General features: G+C 40.2%; 1 protein-coding gene across 4 annotated transcripts in view; it reads left to right on the top strand.

Annotated features, from left to right (window-relative positions):
- The first annotated feature begins 2,648 nt into the window (after positions 1-2,648).
- LOC101845915 (mitogen-activated protein kinase kinase kinase kinase 5) overlaps positions 2,649-20,304 on the top strand; it is a 58,913-nt gene continuing 41,257 nt past the window's right edge. For all 4 annotated transcript variants that reach the window (XM_013081346.2, XM_035969220.1, XM_013081345.2 and 1 more), the window contains exons 1-15: positions 2,649-2,869; positions 7,031-7,088; positions 7,629-7,719; positions 8,265-8,329; positions 9,313-9,416; positions 10,198-10,240; positions 10,705-10,777; positions 12,301-12,432; positions 13,108-13,170; positions 14,645-14,726; positions 15,030-15,134; positions 16,220-16,301; positions 17,061-17,086; positions 17,714-17,767; positions 18,760-18,812. In XM_013081346.2, coding sequence (XP_012936800.1) covers positions 2,780-2,869; positions 7,031-7,088; positions 7,629-7,719; positions 8,265-8,329; positions 9,313-9,416; positions 10,198-10,240; positions 10,705-10,777; positions 12,301-12,432; positions 13,108-13,170; positions 14,645-14,726; positions 15,030-15,134; positions 16,220-16,301; positions 17,061-17,086; positions 17,714-17,767; positions 18,760-18,812 — 1,121 coding nt within the window. In that variant the 5' untranslated portion in view covers positions 2,649-2,779. The remainder of the gene's footprint in view (positions 2,870-7,030; positions 7,089-7,628; positions 7,720-8,264; positions 8,330-9,312; positions 9,417-10,197; positions 10,241-10,704; positions 10,778-12,300; positions 12,433-13,107; positions 13,171-14,644; positions 14,727-15,029; positions 15,135-16,219; positions 16,302-17,060; positions 17,087-17,713; positions 17,768-18,759; positions 18,813-20,304) is intronic.

Raw genomic sequence — 20,304 nt, 5'->3', positions numbered from 1 at the left:
ACACACATACACACACACACACACACACACACACACAAAATTACCCTCTGCTCCAAAAAACACATTTACCCAACACGTACAAAATAGAGAGGCTGAAAGCGGATGCTCATTGATCAAATGCACCCGATCTGCATGTCTGATCGAATCTGGTCGGGGGGATAATGCCCAACGTATGACCAAATTGATTTCTGCTTTGCTTTATCAAACTTGACCAATTAATTAGACCTAGTCCACATTAGGCTAGGCCACCTATCGCATTCCAACCTCAAAACTAAAGAACTGACTCATGCGCATAGCATTCTGACGAACTGTTTTCATCAAACGAAACATATCAAAATATAGTGTCCACGAAAATGAAATAAATTGGAATTTAGAGGGCTTGATCAAGCAAAATCAATATGGCAGTTTTTGCCTCTCCATGAAGGAAAATCTGGCCGCCACCAAACGCATCATTTCCTGGACGTTTGACGAAATTTGAACTGTAGATCTAGACAGCAGACAAATAATTGCTGCAGAGCGCAGAGATCTGACTAGAAGAGGACCTGCACTCTGCACCCCAACAAGACGTGCCACCACTGAAACAGAAATTGTTTGTGTATGTGCGTGTGTGTGTGTGTGTGTGTGTGTGTGTGTGTGTGTGTGTGTCTGTGTGTGTCTATGTGTGTGTGTCTGAGGGTGTGTGTGTGTGTGTGTGTGTGTGTGTGTGTGTGTGTGTGTGTGTGTGTGTGTGTGTGTGTGTGAAAGAGAGAGAGAGAGAGAGAGAGAGAGAGAGAGAGAGAGAGAGAGAGAGAGAGAGGGAGGGAGATCTGAGGCACACAGACAGACACACAGACAGACATACAGACAGACAGAAGCGCTGACCCCCCTCATTGCAACAGCTGAGTTATTTAACACTGACCTTTTATATAGGCCTACGATTTACTTGAAGAACCACTTGGGGGTGCATTCTGGTTACAGCATGCAGGTAAACTGAACCTGAACTTTGATGGCGCTTCTATCAAAACCAAGCTGTCCAAGGCAGTTGTAAGAATAGAGGGAAAAAACCCAAAAACAACTTCGGCCACAGGCAACAGAAAAAAAGTCTAGGACTGAGGTCGAGGCAGCTAGATCTATAGCCAAAGTAGCGTACACCCCTCGGAGCGGTGCTACTGACTGAATTGTCTTAAAGGCCAATCTAAAGGGGGCAGGGGGGGAGGGGACTTAATAAACATGTTCTTTTATGCTCAGTAGAATTGTAAAAGGGCTGATTCATCAATGTCATGCTCATAACTGTACCTGAGCTGAACTGCATATACAGGGAACTGCTGCTTTTTCTTTCCTAATCCTAACTATATCGTCATTTCCCCTCTTGATCTACTCATTTTTGTATGTTTGGCGCTCTCTTGTGACCCGCTTTTTCCGGGGTGCCTTGATAGTCGAAGCAGACTGTGCTGTTGAAGCTAGAGATCTGAGGTGAGCAGAGTTAGCCTGATTCCCTGTGGACTTCTCTGTTGACATCCACCTCTTGGGTGCTCATATAACAATGACAATGACAATCTTTATTCATCTCGCAGGGAGAAATTTGTCTTGGTCATTTAACAATGACAGTAGACGTTACAAAAGTTAGACCTAAAGGTGCACTCACGCAAACGCACAACAAGGCTGGACATTAGGCCTATAGTATGTAAATACATGTCTCACGTGATGGGACAACCCGCTCCGTAAAACATTCTCTCTCTCTCTCTCTCTCTCTCTCCCCCTCTCTCTCTCTCTCTCTCTCTCTCTCTCTCTCTCTCTCTCCCCCTCTCTCTCTCTCTCTCTCTCTCTCTCCCCCTCTCTCTCTCTCTCACTCTCTCTCTCTCTCTCTCTCTCTCTCTCTCTCTCTCTCTGTTTCATTTGTAGGTATATAGGGCCTACCATCACATTCATTGTTATATTAATCAGAACCAAATTACACTCGCATAACCGTTTTAAAAAAACTGTAGATCTAGAATCTAGACCTAACATGATGATGTGTAGGCCTATCTGAGCATGTTTGGTTTTCTTTTCCTTTAATAATTGCCCCATATCTTATTTACATAAAACTTCAAGAGCACATAAACTGCATAGAAACACCGTTTCAAACAGAAATGATTTAGGACGAAAAAAAAAGAAAAAGATTTACAACCTATTTTGTAGCCAAATTAGAAGCACAGTTACGTGCTGGTGAAAATCTCAAATTAAAGTCCGTTTTCTCTTAAATATAAGATAGGCCTAATAAATATCAATATTGATTATATCTATGTGAAATTCTACAGTAAGCTCAGCAAAACCTTTCCTAAGTTTGGGGCAATTTGGTAAATAGATACAATTATTGTAATATTAATAAGCTGTTTGTTGTTGTTGTTGGTTGTTTTTTCCCCCAAGACACCTTATCCGTTACCATAGCAACCGTTGCAACCATACATAAATCAAAGCTTATGTGTAAAGATCTCACCATACCCTAGCCACTTGTATGAATAGATTTGAAAACAAGTCATTAACATTTGAGACTGAGTCTCAAGGGTAACACCTTTACTTCATGTTGTAGATATCTAGACAAAAATTTAACAGTCTATTGTGCGAAATTTCTGGAAGACGACTCAGGTGAATCATTTTTATCTTCCTTTGCGCATGTGCGGAAGTAAATGCTCAATAAACCCAGAGAGAGTAAAAAAAATGACAGAAGAGGCTAAGCGAATAACAGCAATCAGCCATGGTCTGACTTCGTTAACGTAAAATTATCCTCGCTGTATGAGGAGTTTCTTCTTGTGTTTCAAATATGTCGGCGGATATTCTAAGAAGGAACCCTCAGGATGATTTTGAACTCATCCAAAGAGTGGGGAGTGGCACATATGGAGATGTTTACAAGGTTTGTCTGCGAGACTTCAACAGTGTCTTCTGCTGCCTCAAAATTCTGGAAATCGGTTTTAGATTCCAGTCTAGACTGTCTTTAGATTAATTTAGAAGTCAACCGACCGTGTATCCGTAACGTGATCACCATGAATAATGAAATGACACACTAAGATTTTAACCATGTATCTCTCATTCTCCATGTAGGCTATACTTTGTTATTCAGAATAAAGTATTTTAAAAGTACAAAAAAGTATTATAATAAGAATATGATTCAGATTCATGAATACACAACTCACTCAAGTGCTCATAGTCAGGCCTACTGCCAATAGGTCAATAGGCCTACAATTAATATTAATTAATGAATGTCATTTCTTGTCATCATTGACAGTATAATCATTGATATTGTTGGCATCAAATTGGCTAAATTATTTGGCAAATTATGGATATCACTTTACTCTCCATGACATGAGGCTATTCACCATGGCTAGACATGGATCATGTTTGGGCGCTTTTTCGGTAGTTCCCACCCCCCTTATTTGATAGAGCCTGACCTACATCTAGATCTATACGTTTGATTCGCGGCAAGCTAAGATGTCAAACTTAACAACTGCAAAACATTAAATTGTGGTAAAATTCAGGGGGGGCATGCCCCCCCTGAAACCCCCCACCTTGTTTTTATTAGGTCAGGGGGGCAAGCCCCCCTGAAACCCCCCTACTCTTGGGGCCAAAACCGGCGAATAACAAATGCGGGGTGGGAACTACCGAAAAAGCGCCCATGTTTGCTCCTCTGTCTGTCCTGTCCAGTCCTACGTTGCATTCTTATTTTGCCTGTCATTTTACATTTTAGATTTTAGTTTAGATGATCTCATGTATGACAAGCATCAATAATATAAACCTTGGTCTTCATGATTCCCATAGAGAGCTGTAAATTACAACTTACAACTTTAGCAAAGATTTCAAAGAAGAATGACTTCAAGATAATCAGCCAGGCTGTGAGGGGGGGGGGGGGGGGAGTTTCCCTACTGGCGCTTTCAGGGCAGACCTACCTGGCTGTGACTGAGCAAAAGTCTATGAGTCCCCTTCTAGGATTCAAATCTTTGGGCGCTAGTTTAAAATACGTGAACGGATTTGATTTAGTCATGGATTAACATCCTGCCTTTACGCCTTCCGCAAAGATTTTGATGGCTCATGATTATAACGTTTTAGATTTTATTGAGTGACCTGGTCACTTATTACGGAATTCCTCCCTTCTTTTTTGTGGGCCTGTATAGCCTACTGGAAGGCCAAGGATATTTTTTCTAGGGAGATAAACTTGGTCAAGACCATAAAAAAGGTTCTGGAATTAAAAGGCCATTATAATTACAAAGACTAAATAATTAACATTTTACTTAGAAAAGCTCTTCGTAAAAAATTAAAAAAAAAAAAAGTTCCCCTCTCAGAATTCCTAAACTGACACGGGACGCAGGGGCCGTTCTTAAAATACTGCTACTCTTACCTTTACCAATGTTTGTTAGGGGGGCTCTCGTGGCCTAGAGGTTAATAAAAGGTGTTGGCCTCTCATTCAAAGGTCCCGGGTTCGAATCCAGGTAGCGACCGAAAAATTTTCTTCTCTAAAATTGTCTCCTTTCACCTCCTTTCCTGCTCTCTAGCAATGTTCTGTTGTCTGCTTTCAATTCCACTTTCTGCCCCCACCCCCTCACCTTCTTTGCCCCCTCCTCTGGCCTCCTGACTCTTTCTGCAGCCTTTCTACTGCTACTCCTTGGCTCCTCCTTACTGCTGTCTTTCTGCCACACCCCTGATCTTCTGGTAGGAAAGATCTGCAACTAGCCTTCTCGGACAAGGGCGAAAAGTCTCGGAGGGCCCGTGTGTAAGTTCCGCACATTGAAGATCCCTTGGTGGTCTAAAATCGATGAGTAGGCTTCGGCCGCCACCCAGGCAAAATTCAAAATTTCCTACCAACTGAAAATATTAGGTGTGTCCCGCGTGCTCATATGACCTTATGCAGTTTGCGAGCGCCGTAAAACACTTTAACAAAAAAAAAAAATGTTTGTTATAATTGTGGATAATCCAGTTTTGGCCTCTATACTCTTTTACCCCCCTAAACTTTAACTATAGGCCTACCCTAACCTATAGAGTTATACTGTGGATATTACTCTAAGGACCAAAACAGGAGATTTCCATTATTTAACAAAATTTCAATAATCTTTTCCGAGGTCAATGTGTTATTCTTTATCAAACTTAATGATATTTATTTCGAAGTTACTATTCATACTCAAGTCCGATTAAACAAACATTATCGTATTCGGACTCAGAATTGAGTCCAGCATGACGTCCATTTCAACTTTCGACCCTTGTTCCTTAATATTTCCAACATTTATGAAAACATTTTTGATTATAATGATAACAATCGAGACGTGAGCTTTTTGCCCAGTTACAAAATCTATAAAAACTGGCCCTCCCTGTATCAATATAGTGAACAGAACAGCCAAGTTGAGTTGACCTTGCTGGGGCAAAGTTAATTGTGTCGACCAATGAGATTGTGCGTAGCGATCACACTCTCGGCTTGCTGGGGGAAGAGGACACGGCTGTCGATTTTGTTCGATGTGATTTTAACAAAGAAAATTAATTGCAGAAAAACTATAACACCCAACAAATTGAAATTAAACATGATGTGGAAAGACAAATGGTGGTGGAAGTAATGATGAGGCTGTAGTGGTGGTGGAAAGACCCTGAGTTGTCAGTTACCGTGTATGTAAACACTGCTATTGAGCAATGAAAGTGCAGTCTTTTGACTTTTGACACAATTACACACTCCTAGTACGTAATTCTAGTTCTGATTCTGATTTTACGTAAAATCCCCAGACAACAGTTTTATTATGTAGCCTCCTTTTACACTCACATAACTCACTTAGAAGCAGAGTCCGAATAAATAAAACATTTTTTCCTGACCCGAGTCCGAATAACAGATTAAACCCATATATTCAGACTCGAGTCGGAATAGATAACATTTATTTATGAACTGTCATGCTCGAAAAATGGTCAGCAGAGCTTAGTGAAAAATATACTTTGCAAAACTGTTCACTTTTTTACTTTTAAAGTTTAAAACAAAGGGAAAGTTTTCGTGGGCTGTTTTAATTAGTCACACCCCCCTTACCAGTTTTTCTTGTGTAAAGAATTGACAATGAGCCTGAAGAGGTGGTCTAGCTTTTACAATGCCTCTATAGGACTGGCTTTTGAAGTGTCATAAGTAGAAACTGACACAACTTAATCAACATTAATTTGTGTGGAGCTGAAATGATGGTAAAATAAAAAATATATACCTCAGGATATCCTATGAGTGTAGTGGCTTTGGAGCTTAGGCTGGACTTCAGTTTGAAATATTTCAAAAAACCTCTTGGATTGTGAGTGTGAGATTAAGGGTTAGGGTTTAAGAAAGGGTAGTATTGTAGTCTTGGCAGGATTTAGAGATACAGACGTGCAGTGTATGTTCTCAAGATGTTAAAATTACCAATTTAGTGTTCTTAATTTTGCAACCTGCATCATGGGTGAAGATTATAATTTTAATTAAAGATAGTTTAACATTTTGCTGCCTCATCTCGCGGATCGGCGATGTTTCCCACCCAGTTTCTTTGGATTTTCCCCAAAATGCCTTTGCCTTTGATGGCAAACTATATATGGGCCTTGTGGTGGCAGAGTGTTTTATTAAACTAAATAGTGTACATTTACTTCAGATTCAATTTATAGTCATCGTAGTAACATTATTTTGTGTTCTTAGGAAGCCATTTAATATTTATTTGCACTCAGGATTTAAAAAGAATTTGTTTATGATAATATCAGGACTTATCTGTTGATGTTTTAAGATTAAATTTGCTTCTCATCTCAAGTTAGACTCTTTGTCTCAATGGAATATGTATCTTACACGGCCTTGCTTAATCATCATATAAAAAGGAACCACAAGAATGAAAGAAACTTCTCTTTTTGTAGTCATCATCATGTATTGTCAAAAAATTACAAACTAGAATCTAACAACTGTTGTGGTGCTCATATAATCTTATGCAGTTGAGAGCGCCGTAAAACCTTACTAAAACTAAAACTAACTAGAAGTGTTTTTTTTTTAAGTGTGTAGTTAGATGAAATGTTCCAGTTTTACAACTAAACGTTGTCTTTTTGTTTCCAGGCCAGAGATCTCAACACAGGAGAGCTGGCTGGCATCAAAGTCATCAAGCTGGAGCCAGGTAGTTAACTGACTTACTTGTGTGCCTTACATCAGTCATTATCATGATGATGATTTAACTGCTTTATTGCAATACATATTGAAAAAGAGCAGATCCATCCTGTGGTGGGGTGGAATGTTACATTCAGAATTTCTTTAGAAATGTTTTGCTTGTTAGACATTTATGAAACATTATGTCATAATTATCTTGGTGAAACATATACCTCTGCTACTAGTCTGACCAGTGAGTTTGAGGTAAGGGCATTACTGATAGAAAATAAGAGGTGGTAGATGTAATGCTGCTGAAAAGTGTCCTGAAATGTCAATAGGTATTGGCACATTAACTGGCCTTATTGCCATTGAAATCTATTAATTTTTGCGTATTGCATGTGATTGGACCAAAACAGAAAGCCTGTTTTATCATACTATATATATATTTTAGCTGCGTTGGGCTGTAATTAGTCTAATAGGTGCATCTATTTCATGTGCACTTATATAATGCAGTTGTCTTTTCTAACACTGTGTACGAAATGACCACCACGGGCCGTTCTTCTCTTCTCAGGGGATGACTTTGCTGTCATCCAACAAGAAATCATTATGATGAAAGACTGTAAGCACCCCAATATTGTGGCCTACTATGGGAGCTATCTACGGTGAGTTTAGATTCTTATTGGAGAGCTCGAAAGTTTTGTTATGTGGTTGTTTTTTGTTATCTTGTATTGTGGTCAAATTCAATGCATTGCATCGTCTTTTCCTCCTCCTCCTCTTTAGAATAAAGCAATGATACCTACCTCTTCCAAGATATCATAATATCCATTAAAAAAATATTGTGCAAATTTTTCAGAGAACAAATCAGACATTCTTTTTGACTCTTGATCCAAAGATGTTGTCTACAGCGGAAGAAAAAAATAGTCTCATTTTTTATTACATACATTTGTAAAGCAGGATAAAATAGAGTCATTAATTTATATTGTTTCAGTGACAATGTGTTACCTTTTTATATACTTTTTCCATCTACATTTAAGGGACTTATGACATAAGTGATTAAATGAAAACTAAAAAGCGTGCATTCAGATAATATTGGTTCAATGTTCGAGTTTATGCTGAGAGATTTCAGATGTGTTGTTTTGTCACAGACTGTCTCTCTCATGTTCCCACAATCTGAACCCCGATGTGTCTCTGTTTTGTTTATTCCCAGACGTGAAAAGCTATGGATAGCCATGGAGTACTGCGGTGGAGGTTCTATGCAAGATATATACCACGGTAAGCTTGATAGTCTCGTCACTTGGCAGTGTTTTCACCTGTGCCAATGAGGGTGCCTTGTACTTTATGCTGGAATGTCTCCACTGCTAGCCAGCAAGTCAATAGGCCACGCAGTCACTGTTCACAAAAGCAACTCTGGTTGATGATACTTCTTTTCTATCTCTTTTTTTTTTTTTGTCTGTCTTTTTTGCTTTGTCACCAAGTGGCTGTCACAGTGCTGGTGTGCTTTTCTTTACCCAAACAAAAACAAGTCAATTGTTGTCATTTTTCACTTATCTTTTCTGTTCCTTCTTTTTAATCTTTTCTTTCCTCATTCTCTATGGTCTTTTGTGCCTCTGGTTTATATCAGTTTAAAATGAAGCGTTGCCTAAATTTATTCACCTCACCTGGTGAATTCAAATATAATTTTTCACGGCAAAGGAGGAGAAAAATAAAGCACATTTAAACAATAATTTAGACTCAAAAATGTTTGATGTAACTTTTTTCTGTATCATGAAGTGTTGTTGACATAAATTTTCTTAATTTATTTGTCAGTAAATGTTGGCGGTCATCATCTTCATCTCCTGCACCTGTGCTGTGTTTGGCATGAGAGTGAACATCTCGCGACCTCGGTGCTTTCTTGTCATATCTCCATTAAAAAAAAAAAAATTTAACAGTGAAAACGTGACTTCTTCTTAAGCTCACTCTTTGTTATGAACTGTTTTCACTGTTATTAAAAATGGAGGTGGGTGGTTGACGGGTGCTCTGGTGTGGTTTGATCCTTCTTTCCTATCAAACATCTATCGTCCTTATCTCTCCATTTTTGTGCTTGTTACTCTCTTGTAACACCTCTAATCTTCGTCACTTATATGACCTTATTGTGTTGCAAGTGCCGTAAAACACTTACTAAGATTAAAAATAAAAATGGAGGTTCGACACTGAGCACTGAGGTCGCGATCTTGTAACATTACTGAATGTTTTTTGGGTTTTCTTTTCATCCCTAGTCACTGGGCCTCTTCCCGAGCCCACCATTGCGTTTGTGTGCAGAGAGACGCTCAAGGGCCTCAACTACTTGCACCGGCGCGGCAAGATGCACAGAGACATCAAGGTACTCTCTCATTGCTCCTGTTATATAGAGTTTTTCAGATTCACAAAAGTTTGCGAACTTTTTAGAGTTGCTTTTGATTATTACTTCTTATTAAATTTGAGTAAAGATAAAACAGTGGGTGGTTGGCGGGTGCTCTGGTGTGGTTTGCTTCTTCTTTTCTATCAAACGTCTATCATCCTTATCTCCCCCTTTTCTTTTTTATGTTTGTTACTCTCTTGTAACACCTCAAATCTTCTGGCGCTCATATGACCTTATGCAGTTGTGAGTGCCGTAAAACCTGTACGAAAACTGAACTAAAGATAAAACAACAGAACCCAGTTTACATTCCTCATGTTTGTTATAGTATAATTGAGAGTTTTTGTCTTTTATTATACTCAGGGGTTTGTTTCATGCAAGCTATTGATTTGTTCTTTTGAATTTTGTTTTACCATGAATGACAAATGTGAAAGACTGGTTTAGTTATTCTGGAAATTGTTAATTTGTTCTTCTTTTGATTTTTTTTTTTTTTTTTACTCTGAATGACAAAATGAAAGGATTTTGGTTTAGTTGTTCTGGAAACCTATTTGTTTCTATTTTGAAATTTTTGCTTTTGTCCATACTGAAAAAAACACTTGAGTTTCTTATTATTTCTGTCCTCTTCATGCTTGTAAGTCTAAAGTTGAGAAGTTTTTATCCTTGTAGAGAGAAAGCTCTGAATTGTAATGCAGTGTTTTGAGAAAATATGTAAACATTACTGTTCCATGATTTACAAATGTTTTGTATTCTTTTTTCCTTTTCTAAGGGTGCCAACATTTTAGTCACTGATGAAGGTGACATCAAATTAGGTAAGATATGTTAATTTGAATCTTCCTCTCTTGGAAGTGTTTGTATGTGAACGAAAGATTGTTTCAGTTGACACATTCCCCAGAAATTTCCGTTGCTAGGCGATCAGAATTGTTCTCTATTTTGTGAGAATGCTGTCCCTGTTTGTTAGGCCTATAGGATATGTTCTTTTGTTGGGTGATGGTGTATTTGAGCTTGAAAATGTCTCATTTTGTGAGAAAGCTAACGGAATTTTAACAGATGAATACGAAAACAGTATTAGAATGGAGAGTAGAGATTGTTCTTTCTTTTTTCCTTAGTGACCATTTGCATAACCATAGTTATTGGTTTCTAGATAAGAATAAAACGAAATCTTCCCTCTCCCCCCTCTCTCTCCTCCATATCCTTCTCCCTCTCCCTCTCTTTTTCTCTGCTGTGACATGTTGATCATCACCGTGAGACTTGACGTGATTTTGTTTTTTTCCAGCTGACTTTGGAGTGTCGGCTCAGATTACAGCAACAATGTGTAAACGCAAGTCTTTCATTGGAACTCCATACTGGTGAGTGATTAATTTGTGTGGTAATAATGTCATGCTTGAAGTTGTAAAGCGCATAGAGCAAGCTCTTGAGCATGGATATGCGCTATATAAATGCAATTATTATTATTTCTCACAGTTTTCTCTGCAAGGTAAACCTTGAGGAATAACCAGAGGCAGTAAGCATCTCTGTATTGTCTAAGTAGCTCTGTTCTAAATGAAAAAAATTCTTTTTCGTATAAAATTATTGACTTTGAGGCACAGAGGCATAGATGATATAATTTTATTTGGATACCAAAAGAAGTGCGCTAAAGTAATTGTTCTAAAAGATTGTTAAACTGTTTAGACCCTGAGTTTCGGCCGCCACCTGGACAAAATTCAAAATTCCTACCAAAATTTAAAGTGTTCTCGTCGGAATAAAAGCATGTAGAGTACCTTCAAAATTGGAATGTGACTGCCTGAAGGCAAGAGGTCCTACTAAGCTGGAAAAACAGTCACATACGTTAAAATCAGTTGCTCTGAACGTTAAAGAACCAGCAGTCCACTACCCCTGAGATCTAACAGGGAAACGCAAAGAAGAAAAAACCCTGAGTTTTTACCACCTTTTTCGAGGGTTTTTTTCACAGAAACTTAAACCTCAACCTCATTCTCAACACTATCACTATCACCACTCTAGTCATGTCCTTCCTATCATCCAAGAATCAACTGCTACCCAATTTTTCATGTTGAATTTCTTCTACCAACTGAGATGCCTCATCTAGAGTCAGTTTACATCTGCCAGCCTTAATGGCCAACGGCCACTTTCTCTGTAAAATGTAATACGATGTGAAAAAAGGGGTGAAAAAATACTTCTAAAAATACAATCTGAACTTGACACCTTGGTCATATATGACGACATTGGATTGGAGATTGTTCTTAAAAACAAGTAGACACTTGTACTATATGAAATGGATCAGTCGTTACTTCTATCAGATGCCCTCAGCATCACTTGGGGAACAAGGTCATTGTTGACTGACGTTCCCACAGCCCAGTGGGGTTTAAAGAATTAAAAGAAGGGTATGGGACAGAATTTTGAGAATTTTTTTGGGTCTCTTTTAAGATAACTTGTTGGAAGCTGACCACTCTGATGCCATGGGTAGATCTGCAAGTATCACAAACTAGACAGGATTAAGCTATTGTCTTCAGCTTTTTTCACTATTTTTTTACATTACTTTCTAAAACCGTCAAACCAAACAGCAGGCTCAGTCCTGAGTTAGAGATCCCTTTGAGAAAAAAAAGATGTAATTGAAAAAGCTACTGGCGTGCTGTGGTGGCTTATTAGTTAGGCGTGCTGTGGTGGCTTATTGGTTAGGCTACCGGACCCGTGATCGTGAGATGCTCCGGTGTTGATGGGTGGTTGGCAGATGCTGTGGTGTGGTTTGTTCCTTCTTTCCTCTCAAACATCTATTGTCCTTATCTCTCCTCCTTTTCTGGTATGTTTCTCTCCAGTAACTCCTCTATTTGTGTTGCAAGTGCTGTAAAACTCAAAAACTGTTTCTGTGTTGCAGGATGGCCCCCGAGGTGGCGGCGGTGGAGAGGAAGGGAGGCTACAACCAACAGTGTGACATCTGGGCGGTGGGCATCACGGCCATTGAGTTTGCCGAGCTGCAGCCACCCATGTTTGACCTACACCCCATGAGGTGCGCATGATGTCTGTCCATTGACTTACCCAAAGACCGATTGATTGTTTTTTTGTTGTTTTTTTCCGATGTTTGTGGGACAGGGTTTATTTTCTGGAGGTCTATTTTTGACAGAGTGTTTTCTGTGGACAGCTCTGGTTATTGAAGAAGATGTTTTCAGGTGGTATTTTTAGGACTGTTTCATCGTCTTTTTACTTCTTTTCTAATCCTCTGTCTTATCAATGTTGTTTAATTCAGGCTGAAGGGTAAGAACTCAGATAGTCGCTGGTTGAGAAAAGTAAAGTGTAGATGTTTATTGGTTCCATATGCCCAAAAATTGATGAGGACCCAATTCCACCGCACAGTTACACAAATGGAAAATGACTTCTGTGCTTCTCTTCTCTGTTCTCTACACTCAAACCTATGTTTTACCTTTTTTCCCACCCTTCCACCTGATTTGAAAATGTCAAGCTACGGAAGTGATCTTTAGATATAATATAATAAATGATAGCATTTGTATCACGCATACCTCCGCTCGACATTAAGCCCTATGCGTTTTATACTATACTATTACCCCAGCAGACCCTATAACACTCGAGAACTTTCTTGGTTTCCTGGGAAAGATATGAAATGTCAGTGGTACTAATGTATTATGTCGGCTCCTGTCACAGCAACCTTTGACCTCTCTCTCCCCAGGGCCCTGTTTCTCATGTCCAAGAGTGGGTTCAAGCCACCCCAGCTGAAAGATAAAAACAAATGGTAAGTGACAGTAGAAAACCACGGGAACTCTTTTTTTTTGGTTATACATGCACACTCTTATGTAAATGATTCCGTTATAGTTAATTAAATGGGGGTGTGCTTGATTTGTCAAGGGCTTTTTAAGTTTGTAGCTCTTTTTTACGTACGATTTTGTTTTGAACACTGGTAGGTTATTCTACAGCACAGAAAGCTACCATGCGCTTGGTATTCCTCTGTCAGTTCTTTAGCACTGTCACTGATTTTGTCTGTGATTTCAAGAAGTTACCCTTGAATTTCTCTTACTGCCACAGTTTACAGGCACATGTCAAATTCAGAACTTTATAAAACCAGTATCTTAAGCTGAATTTGACCACTAAGGCACTTACTACTAGTTCTGAAGTAAGCCTTTTATTAGGTTTTAAGGAAAAAATACTTTTGTGGTTGATTTTAATTATGTGGGTTCCTTTTAAATGAAGTTTTTAGTGAATCATGGGGCCTATAGGATGACAAATAAAAGTTCCCTGGGCAGGCTCTTGTTATTGCTGTTGTTATTGTTGAGTTTAGGCAGGTCGTGTGTCTGCTGATGTGTTTCAGGAGTTGTGAGTCTGTTGAGACGAGTTAGCCTGCGCTCTCTCCCATACAGTCTTGCTGAGATGTCAATCCTCAGTTCATTGCTTTCTCCATGTTTCAGGAAAGGTAGGGCTGGATCCTGCTCGTCAAATTTGAGAGTGGCGATTCGTGATTCAGTCGGCTTCAATGAATCACGAGTACGCGAGCGCTCGTGGAGCTGTGGCGGAACACTGACTGAAACAGAACAGTGTCATATCAACGCCTCTTGGCGAGCGCGAGTCCCACTCTTGTTGTTCCACCATCCTCTCCGCCCCACACTCTTTGTTGCGCTGCTCTATCAACTGACCTCAATTAGTGACCCCCATAAATCCCCCCCCCCCCAACCCCACCATTTGCTAAAACAATGGCTCCATAAAATTCCTTCTGTTGATTGGTTGGACCCCGTTCATTTTGTTTTAATAGGGGGGTTGGACTATACCATCTTTTGTAAAATAAGGGGAGCCATACTAAGTGTTCCGTTCCGTTCTTGCGCTCGTAACTCGACTCAGCAGTAGGTTAATTAAACAAGCCACAAGGTGGTGACAGCGACATGGGAGTGAATTGGGAATCGTTTGGCGATACTGTTCCGCGTTCCGCTGAAATGAATCGTGAATCGCGTTCCGCGGGAAAGAATGGCGATTCAGTTCCGTTCTCGCGCTCGTGACCCAGCCCTAAGGAAAGGTGTCACAGTTCATTGCTTTCTCCATGTTTCAGGAAAGGTGTCACAGTTCATTGCTTTCTCAACATTTTTGCTCAGGTGTCAACTTTCTGTAGCTTTCTCATTGTTCTGCTGAGGTGTCAATTTTCTGATATTACTTTCTGGATATTTCTACGGAAAGTCAACTTTCTGCTGATTGCTTTTCTGGATATTTCTTTCCCTATCTAGGTCGCCCGTGTTTCAACACTTCATAAAAGTTGCCTTAACGAAAAACCCAAAGAAGAGACCGCCAGCAGACAAACTTGTGGATGTGAGTATATCTTTTTCTCAGTTCTGCACTCTGTGAGAACTATTTTGTACCATCGGACATCACTGAAAATTGCTTATTTTTAACCAATAAATTTTTTAATGGAAAGAAAAAAATAAAAAGGCTGCATTTCTGATCATTTGTATAGCAGGTGTTATGTTTAAATGACATATTGTAAATCTGTAAGTTGTATCATCTTGATAAGTACCAGTAGCTCTGTAGCTGAATGATGGAGGGTCAAGATGTCTACAATCTCCTCCTACATGATCTATGACCCCTGTTGTTTCTCCCTGTGTGTGTGTGCAGCACCCGTTCCTGCAGGGCGACCTGAGCCGGCGGCTGACCAAAGAGCTGCTGGAGAAGTCACGGAACCCGACACACACCTACGACCTGACCGAGGATGAGGATGGGGTAGGTGGTGGTTGTTGTTGTTGTTGTGGTGGTGGTTGTTGTTGTTGTGGTTGTTGTTGTTGGCACACACCTATGACCTGACTGAGTACCAGGACAGGGTAGATGGTGGTGGTTGTTGTTCCTTGTTGTTGACACCCACCTTTTGGCTGACTGAGGATGAGAACGGGGTGGCTGGTGTTACTGGTTGTTGTTGCTGTTTCTGGTTGTTGTTCATTGTTGTTGAAACACACCTGTGGTTGGTTGGCGGGTGCTCTGGTGTGGTTTGCTTCTTCTTTCCTGTCAAACATCTATCGTCCTTATCTCCCCTTCTTCTTTTTTATGTTTGTTACTCTCTTGTAACAGCTCTAATCTTCTGGCGCTCATATGACCTTATGCAGTTGCGAGCGCCGTAAAACTTCTACTGAAACTAAACTAAAACACACCTAAGACCTGGCTAGGGAGGAGCATGTGGTAGGTGGTCTGTGATATGGGGTCTTGCTGTTGTTGTTCATTGTTGTTGAAACACACCTATGACCTGGCTAGGGAGGAGGATGTGGTAGGTGGTCTGTGATGTGGGGTCTTGCTGTTGTTGTTTTTGATAGGGTCAGGGTGGATGATATAGCCGGTGTCTCTGGTTTCTCTGTGATCTCTCAACTATATTGAATTGAAAGTGGGTCATTGGTGTGGTTTGCTCTGTCTTTCCTATCAAATATCTATCGTCTTTTTCTATCTTCCTTCTTTTCTTTGTATGGTACTCTCAAGTGACACTTCTGATTTTCGAAAGTTGACCTAATTGTGTTACAAGTGCCGTAACACTTGTTCTAAAGCTGTGTGAGATGAATGTTGAGACCTGAATGTTACCCCCCAAAATTTCCATGTGGTGGGTGGCAGAGCTTCGTTCCGTAGATTACTTGCTGAAAAATGGTTGTAAGAGTTAGAAATGCCCTTTTAGTCGAGGGACATGCATTGGATTAGTAATTAAAAGGTTTTGGGGTCTCATTCCTGGATTATATTGATAATGTTTTCATTTTCAGGCTTTTCTAATGGTAGCATTCATTGTTATATGAGTCAGACTGAAAATGAATCCACCACAAATTGTGTTTCAGCTGTTGCAAGATGCACCTAAAAGAATCCCATCCAACAGGACGTCTCGGCTGCTGGCCGCTACCAACAGTATTGAACTAAAAGGTTGGTTGTATTGTGATCATGTGTAAATTATATGGAACGCATATTGAAAAGGCTTTTTGAAAAACAAGTTCTATCTTGGAAGAGTAAAATGAAGGAAAGGCAAATTATTTGGTATACGATCAGCATGCTTTAACACTTTGCCATCATATTTTGGGGAAAGTCCAAAGAAACTGAGTGGTAAACATCGCCTATCGGCGAGATGAGGCGACAAAGAGTTAAAAGAAATAGTAAAAAATCTGAACCGAGGAATATTGATGTAACTAGTGTAATATCTAGCCTGTGAGAGTAAACAGTAGTTAACTTAAAATATTACTGTTGCAAGAAAACTGAGTTTTTCCCAAGTCTTTTTCTTCTCATCGTGTAAAGCAAAAACGAACAGGGTAGCTCATTATCCTTGAGATGGTGAGGATATGATGTGCCTGCTTAAGGTGGGCGGGTTCAGAGTAGACAAAAGTACATGCACATGTTAATTGCTTACCTTCTCAAAACTATTTTACTTCAAGCCTACCCAATGACATCACCTTTCCATTAAAATTCTAGATGTGGCTGTTTCATCTTCGCCTGTTGTGGCGCACCCTTCCCCCCTTTTTTTGCTCCCTCCCGTCTTTCCTCCTCCCCTGGTCTCCTGACGATGGAGAGCCCCCCCCCCTCCTTCCCTTAGTGTGTTGAAGCATTAAATGCTCCCTTGTTTTATTGTGTAGAATTTCTCAAACAGAATCGGTTTTAAGACCTGCCTTTGCTTTCTTTGTGCATTTTCAGTGAACGTCAATGTGGAACCTGGCAAGGTGAGTATTTTTCATTACCGTTCTCGCAGTTTTAAGTTTTAGATGAGATCCTCTGTATGCTGATTGACTTTGTGTGGGTGAAGGGTCAGACATCATCTGTGAGAGTATGTTGTCTCTGAGAGTGGAGGGTCATACATTGTCTGTGAGAGTGTAGGGTCATATGTCATCTGTGAGAGTGTAGTGTCATACATTGTCTGTGAGAGTGTAGGGTCATATGTCATCTGTGAGAGTGGAGGGTCATACATTGTCTGTGAGTGTGTAAGGTCTGTCAGTGGAGGGCCATACATTGTCTGTGAGAGTGTAGGGTCATATGCCATCTGTGAGAGTGTAGGGTCATACATCGTCTGTGATTGTGTAGAAATCTTACAGTCGTACAATGAACAAAAAGTACAAAATGTGAGGGATCGTGGTGAAATCGGGCGCTCATCAAAATAATGAAATCAAAGAAACCTGCATTTTTCTTCTCGTTAGGCCATTTAAAAAAATGACTAAATGAGTAGTTACGTTAACCTTTGTTAGCGATAGTTGATTGAGAAAATCAGTTTGTCATTGATGAATGCCTGAGCTGCTGCTGCTGTGTTTTGTTCTCACGGGCCGGGCCCTCTTGTTTTCTTCTCCCACCCTCAGGACAACAAGCGGGACGGCTTGTCGCAGCCGTGGGACTGTACTGACGACGTCAACGTAAGTGCCACTCTTGTCTGACCCGTGTCCAAGGGCTCCTCTTGTCCAGAAGCTGTGGTCACTTGTATTGCAGGGAATAGGAACTGGTATCTGTGGTGTAGAAGTTAAGGGCTTCGCTGTTGTAAGCAAAAGATCTGAGGTCGATTGCAGTGTGCAGAGAATTTTCATGGAGTATTTTGGTGTTTCTGCTGGGATGTTGTATCCCTTTCAGCCCAGATTGACCCTGACAGGCAGGGGCGAAGTTTTCCTCCGTAAAGGATCTAAATTATGCCAATGAGGGCATGAAAAGCACCTACATTTTTATTTGATGTTATTGAATAGCAACCCTATTGCTGTGTGTCTGGGAAACGGCGTTACAAGTTTTGATATTATCTTTTCACTGGAGGTGTTGGCACTTGCTTCACCTGCGGCTAGATTGCATTGGTAAAGTTCTTCACTGTAGCATGCAGAAGACGTGAGATCAATTCTCCTGTTGGGAAGTAGTTTTTTGTGGGAGTATCTTCGATGCTGTATCCCACTCTGGCCACATTAGCCCTAGCAGGTAGGGTCAAAGCAGCTTGTTCCCTCATATTGATCAAAACTGGCTTGATTGGGGTGTGAAAGACTTTTAAATGACAGCATTTACTTTATGGCTTGTGATTATAACTCATTTCCTGTTTGATTGCATAATACATATTTACCAGATAAAGTTTACTCTCTATGTGGTTGATTTATCTCTCATGAGAATTAATTTATAATACTTTGAGCTAAAATAGTTATAGAGAGTTTTCACTTTATGAAATGATTGCATGCTCTCTGCTGTTTGCCCTCAGTGGGATAGGGGTAGTAACAGACTCCCCCAGCTCGCCAGCAGGAAGTGCCACCTCTAGTAGCAGAATGTCATCGCAGACATAGATCCTTTTTATAGATGAATTTTCTTTACTCTTCTCTTTCTGTATCTCATATTCTTACTTTGAACTCTCTCTCGCTCTCTCCCTCCCTCTCTCTCTCAGGAGGACAAGTTCAACACAGCCAAGCCCTGGCTGGAAGATGAGAAGTCGAAAAAGTGAGTGTGTCGACATGTATCTCTGTGTGTGTGTGTATGTGTGTACTTCTCTTGACCGTTAACCCTGCTCGTGTCAAAGCTTTTGCAGTTCCTGCCCTGGTAGCTGCGGGGCCAGAAACGTACATGTTTTTCCTGTAGCAAAATACACCTGTTTACTATGCTATGAGGCGTCCCTTTTTTCTTCTTGTAGATCTGCCAACTACCCTGCTATTATCTTGTTTCCTGACCACTTCCCCTTATTTCTATCCCCCAATTATATTATTCACAGGAAAAGCTGGGCTTTTTTTTCCTCCAGCCTTTTATCATATAAAAAAAATATCCACAACGATGCTGAATTGCAGGTTAATTGCTCTCATTTGAGCTGTTGTCAGTTATTTTGTAATTATCTGTTACACATCGCTGGTATTTGGCATGTGGTACTCAGTATTACTCAGCCAGACTTTTTGGTTGAGTCAGAAATGTTTCAGCAGCAAATTGTCAACGTCATTCCACAATCGTTTGAAGTCGGTTTCTGGACATTTCCAGATAAAGCTGTTATTCGAATAAAGACATCAAGGGGGATCTTATTGTCACGTATAATGTCACTTCATTGATTTCGTTCCTAGTTTTTCGTCGAAAAATAACGAGCGCTCGAGTCACGGTTCTGGGTTAGATGCTCTTTTTTTAATTCTCTCAAAACTTTGAAAAATGACTCGGGCAATCATGGAATGACTCTTTACAAAATGCAGCATGATGTAAATGTCATGGAATACGGTAATAATGTCAAAGTTGAATGGCTGGCATTTTGTTCTGCTGGCTTTTATTTCTGAGGGAGAATTTTCCTGTCGATTTGTTGCTTGTTGGTTGGCAGGTCTACCCATGACTGGAGCGTACTCAGTCTCTTCCTGTGTGGTTCAGTTTTTCTTCTTTTGTTTTTGCGGCAAGGCTGTGGGGCTTCTCGAAGCTGTGTGTGTGTTCTTTCTTTCTGCGCTGTCGTCATGGGTGTGTTGCTGTCTGTTGTAATGTGTCAAGGTCACTGTCATTTCTGCCGTTCTACATGGTGGTGTTGAAAAAAGTGATCCCGATTTGATGTTGCTAATGCGGAAGACGGTAATTACAAGGAGTTGACCATGGCAGATGGTTTGTTGCCCTGTTTCTGTGTGATTATTTTCCTGAGCTAGATTTCTCTATTTGGTTCTATTAGAAGCTCTGAGAAATGGGAAATCAGACAAAATACAATGCAATACATCATTACGCACTTCATCGTCACAACACGATATCTTCATTATCGCTTTTTAAGCAAATCCCATGCAATGACTTTGGGTGGTTGGTGGGTGCTCTTGTGTGGTTTGCTCCTTCTTTCCTATCAAACGTCTATCATCCTGATCCCTCTTTCTTTTTTTTTTGTGTTTGTTACTCTTTTGTAACACCTCTAATCTTCGGCACTTATATGACCATATTGTGTTGCAAGTGCCGTAAAACTCTTACTAAAAATTAAAAATGCAATGACTTG

The sequence above is a fragment of the Aplysia californica genome, unplaced genomic scaffold, assembly GCF_000002075.1.
Source record: "Aplysia californica isolate F4 #8 unplaced genomic scaffold, AplCal3.0 scaffold00126, whole genome shotgun sequence".
Lineage (NCBI taxonomy): Eukaryota > Metazoa > Mollusca > Gastropoda > Aplysiida > Aplysiidae > Aplysia > Aplysia californica.
Note: the sequence above shows the minus strand (reverse complement) of the source record. Positions and strands in the feature narration are given on the sequence as shown.